This window comes from Myotis davidii, unplaced genomic scaffold (assembly GCF_000327345.1).
Source record: "Myotis davidii unplaced genomic scaffold, ASM32734v1 scaffold125, whole genome shotgun sequence".
Taxonomy (NCBI): domain Eukaryota; kingdom Metazoa; phylum Chordata; class Mammalia; order Chiroptera; family Vespertilionidae; genus Myotis; species Myotis davidii.
Genome location: NW_006299390.1, coordinates 4,421,401 through 4,426,412, shown reverse-complemented (window position 1 = coordinate 4,426,412; position 5,012 = coordinate 4,421,401). Strand labels below are relative to the sequence as shown.

Sequence of the window (5,012 nt, the reverse complement as noted above, 5' to 3'; positions counted from 1 at the left end):
AACTGCTAACGTAGAACTGAGAAATGATATCATTGTGGCCTGGAAGAAGCGATGCTACTCCTAAAGTTCTTACTTACGAACTGGGAGAAAGGCTGAAAATATCATACTATGACCTGTCACAAAAGTGGATATATAATCCAAAGACTTATTTATGTCCATTGTCTGTAATAATTTGATGGTATCAGAGGCATCCTGAAAGGTAATCTGGGAAAGGACTTTTATCTTCAAGTAAGCAGCTCCCCAAACTCAACTGTCACTTATTTCTCTTATAAGAACTTTCTCCCTCTCTCCCTTCCTTCCTTCCTTCCTTCCTTCCTTCCTTCCTTCCTTCCTTCCTTCCTTCCTTCCTTCCTCCCTTCTTTAAAATTTTATTTATGAAAGAGAGAAAGAGAGAGAGAGAGAGAGAGAGAGAGAGAGACAGACAGACAGACAGACGAGGGACACAACAATTTTGTTGTTCCATTTATTTATGCATTCATTGGTTGATTCTTGTATGTGCCCTGACCAGGATTGAATCTGCAACCCTGGCATCAGAAGATGTTCTAACCAACTTAGCTACCCATCCAGGGTCAGAGTTTCTTATTTTCAGGCAAAACATGAAGCTACTCCTCCCCTCCAAAACTAATAAAACCTTAATATCAAATGTCCCTCACTACCCACTGTCACGTGTAGATAGAAAAAGGGGAAACATTTCTAAATAGGATCTCTGGGTGCTTTGTTCTCACAGTAGGTTCCTGATTTTTACCTTTCATTTCGAGACTGAACAGCTCGTTCATATTTTTTGCGAAGCTTCAGCATCTCCTCTTCAATCATTGTGATCATATGGGCGAGTCTGTCAATGTTATTTAAATGGACTTCCTTCTTCGCTTTCATTTCTTGAAGTTTTACTACAATTTTGCATACATCGTTTTGCATGCTTTCTCTGATGGTAACATTGTTGGCATGTTTCAGCATGGAATTTTGTAGTTTTCTTTAAAAATAATGGGAAATAGATAAGATCATAATTTTCTTTAAAAACAATGAAAACTTCAAAACACAAACTGTATCAAAATAGTTCTTGATTTAATACACCGCTTGCAATGACAATAGTAATAATGATATTCATCAAACGATACTCTCCAGGAATTTTTGCATGCTTTTCATTTCTCAGATTCCCCCTCCATCTGGATTAGGACATCTTTCTTTTGTGCCACAAGACTCTCCTATACCCTCTTCCCACTTTATCAAAGCAAGAGACTACAGTGATTCATTTGCTGCTCTGCTGTCCCCAGAAAACAGTGCTCTTTAAGGGCAGAGAGGGTTATAGCTGATAATGTCCAATGGACCTAAGGTGATCTCTGACTCCATAAAGCAGCGGTTCTCAACCTGTGGGTCGCGACCCCTTTGGGGGTCGAACGACCCTTTCACAGGGGTCGCCTAAGACCATCGGAAAACACATATATAATTACATATTGTTTTTGTGATTAATCACTATGCTTTAATTATGTTCAGTTTGTAACAATGAAAATACATCCTGCATATCAAATATTTACATTAGGATTCATAACAGTAGCAAAATTACAGTTATGAAGTAGCAACGAAAATAATTTTATGGTTGGGGGGTCACCACAACATGAGGAACTGTATTAAAGGGTCGCGGCATTAGGAAGGTTGAGAACCACTGCCATAAAGCATCACAATAAATGCTGGATGAATGCATGGCTTCTATAAATGATACATGATCTTTACGTAGGATTAGAACCTGATTAGGAAATTAGATTTTCCTTTTCATACAAATCCCTTACCCCCTCCACCCCCACTCCATCCACTATCCACACACAAGGGCCCATTTTGTAATATCTTCATAAAAGCAAACTGGACAATAATGGTCACCAGAAAAATTTCAGGTTATATAGACTCAGTAGATCAGGGACTAAACGTTAAGTGAGATAGTCAAACAGATCTTGGCACATGGTAAGTGATACAGTTTATAAAACACCATTTGGCAGACATTTTTTAGTATTTTTACATGGTTTAACTCATTTAATAATAAAAAGTCCTATGAAATAAGGACATTTTAAAAAAAAATGGTTAAAAAAAAGTGAGCCCAGAGAGGTAAGGTATTTTGCCCAAGGTCACACAGCTAGTGTGTATCAGGGCTGCGATTTGAATCTAGGACAGTGGTTCTCAACCATGGCTGCACATTAGAATCACCTGGGAATCTTTTTGAAATCCTGATTTCTGGGCCTCATCCTCTGGACATTCTGTTTCATTGTTACGGGGTGAGGCCACAACATTAGTAACAAAGAAACAGAATTTCCTGTGGAGGAGGAGGCCCAGAATTCAGGATTTTAAAAAGATTCCCAGGTGATTCTAATGTGCAGAGAAGGTTGAGAACCACTGCTCTAGAAAGCCACCTCTCTTAACCACAATACTGCCTCTTACAAGCACATGACGCTTCAAATCTACAACCAGGGAATGCTGGTTCATAAACATTTGATTGCCTTCTAACTTTAAATGCAAATGATCAAATTGGTGCTTTTTTTCCCCCTAAGTGGATAAATTAAAGTAAACAAAGTAAGCATAGTTATACACTACAGTTTTTCGTTCACTTAAAAAATAGATGGCTTGCAAGCAGTAGAAGCATAAGGAATCACATTCAGGTGCTTTGACTATCATCTGTAAACCAAGGTGTTTGCGACAGGGCTTTTCTAGCTTCGTAAAATACGATCATTTTCTATTTCATTATCTCTAGAGTATTTCAGAGGTCAGTAAATCAGAAGACTTTGAAAGGATAATAGTTATTATAACACTTACCTTTCTTGAGAAACTGCACTATTTCTTAAAATTTCCAGTTCATTTAGTGACATTTTATGCCTTTCTTTTATTTCAGTCACTTGCTGGTGAGCTTTGTGAAGTAAGTTAATAAATTTGTTTCTTTCATTTCGAATAGTGTCATATAACTGAGCAAACTCTTTGAGCCTGTGAACATATCAGTGTTTTGGAAATCTGTGAAGTTAGGATGTTCCCCCTCCCCCTCCTAACTAGATAATCATCAATAATTCTTTTACCTCCGTTGAATTTCACTTGTTTTCTTCTTGTGTATCCTGATTTCAATATCCTTTGCTTTGATCTCCTTCAAAATGTTGACATATTTTTGCTGAAATAGAAAAATTATGTGTGAAATAGTAATAAGAATAAAGCCCACCACCAATAACGTATGAATACTCCCAGCCCCAACCCATCTCATTCCTATCCATTATGAAAAATCCTTTGTGCAGATTCAGTGAGATCTGAAAAATTGCCTAATCAGCTGAACTAAATCACACTAGCTAAGACAAAGGGTTAATCAAGGAAGCGAAAGAATAAGAGAGGAGGAAAAGGAAGAGGCTGTATAGGATGAGTTTGAGGAAAAGTTTGGGGAATGTTTGAGGGAGCCGAAAAGTGGGCTAGGTGAGTGGGGGAATTTGTGGAATGTAGAGGAGGGAAGGGAATTTGTGGTAAGCTTTGATAAATGTTACTGATTGAATCCTCTGTGGTACTTTGTCAGAGACAAGCCATGAGTTTAAAGCACGATTCCACTTGTACATTGAGTGTGTTGTCCTACACAATAAAGCACCATAAGGAGATGTTACAAATTACGCATAAATATTTTAAGTCAGCACTTAAAAGTTCTAAAACCCTAAAAATACACCAAGTTTAATAGACTAGTTATGTTCTTCAAATATAAAGAGACTGGAACCTTCATCTAGAGCAGTGGTTCTCAACCTTCTGGCCCTTTAAATACAGTTCCTCATGTTGTGACCCAACCATAAAATTATTTTCATTGCTACTTCATAACTGTAATGTTGCTACTGTTATGAATCATAATGTAAATATCTGATATGCAGGATGGTCTTAGGCAACCCCTGTGAAAGGGTCGTTCGACCCCCAAAGGGGTCGCGACCCAGAGGTTGAGAACCGCTGATCTAGAGTAAGAAACACATCTAAAGATGAAGTATTTGCTGATAGAACCTGAGGAATTAGTTTCTGTTGGTTTTCATTTGAGGACTGTGAAAACAAAACCCATTTGGCATGAGTGGTTAAAAAGAAATTAGACATCAGAGCCAAGATTGACATGTAGCAATGTTATGTTGTTCTCAGTGAGAATAGGATTCAGGAAGAGACTAATATTATTTAAGTAACTCTATGTGTGAAGAATTATACAAATATAAAAATTTAGTATCATCAACTCCATCTTGGGGATAATAGCAACATCGTTTTTCTCCTTCACCCTTTGTCTTTTTGGGAGGATGTAGATGACACAAAATAAAATGCTGAAATTGACTGTTGTCTTATGAAAGCTATAGTTTATTAAGGCTAATGTTTAACAGACCAATTCCCAATTCTAAGAATACTTAAAGAAAACAATATCTTTCCTTTCTTGATTTCCCTATTTCAAGAGAAAGAACTGTGTGCTTTTATAAGAATGAGCTCATTTAATAATGAAGTTTGGTTTGATACAACTTCATTGATAGCCTATGTATCAATTTTTTAAATATCTTTTTATTGCTTTCAGAGAGGAAGCGAGAGAGAGAGAAAGAGAGAGAGAGAGAAACATTAATGATGAGAGAGAGTCATTGATCTGCTGCCTCCCACACACCCTCCACCAGGGATAGAGCACGAAACCAAGCAATGTGCCCTGATCAGGAATTGAACCGTGACCTCCTGGTTCACAGGTTGACGCTCAACCACTGAGCCACACCGGTTGGGCTCAATTTTTGAGATTAATTTAAAAATTATGTAATTCGTAAAACAGGTCACTGTCCCTTACAACAACTATCCCCTTGCTCTCTCCTTTCCTTGTTTTGCTTTTGCTCGTCCTCCCCTCAGCCACCCTGTTCTCTCAAGCTGCCTTCTTTCCTTCATTCCCGCCCCGCCCCACCCCTTCCGGCGACTTTCTTTTCTTTATTCTATGAAATAGCCTATGAACTCTACTGGGCCAACCAGGCTGAACTTCTTGTAGTTTCTCAAATGTCCTAAGAAAATAAACA

The 5,012-nt window shown here is 38.0% G+C and overlaps 1 protein-coding gene across 1 annotated transcript in view; it reads right to left on the bottom strand.

Annotated features, from left to right (window-relative positions):
* CCDC146 (coiled-coil domain containing 146) overlaps positions 1 to 5,012 on the bottom strand; it is a 108,085-nt gene that overhangs the window by 14,641 nt on the left and 88,432 nt on the right. The window contains exons 12-14 of the mRNA XM_006774907.2: positions 3,051 to 3,139; positions 2,797 to 2,961; positions 746 to 970 (exon numbers count right to left, since the gene is read on the bottom strand). Coding sequence (XP_006774970.1) covers positions 746 to 970; positions 2,797 to 2,961; positions 3,051 to 3,139 — 479 coding nt within the window. The remainder of the gene's footprint in view (positions 1 to 745; positions 971 to 2,796; positions 2,962 to 3,050; positions 3,140 to 5,012) is intronic.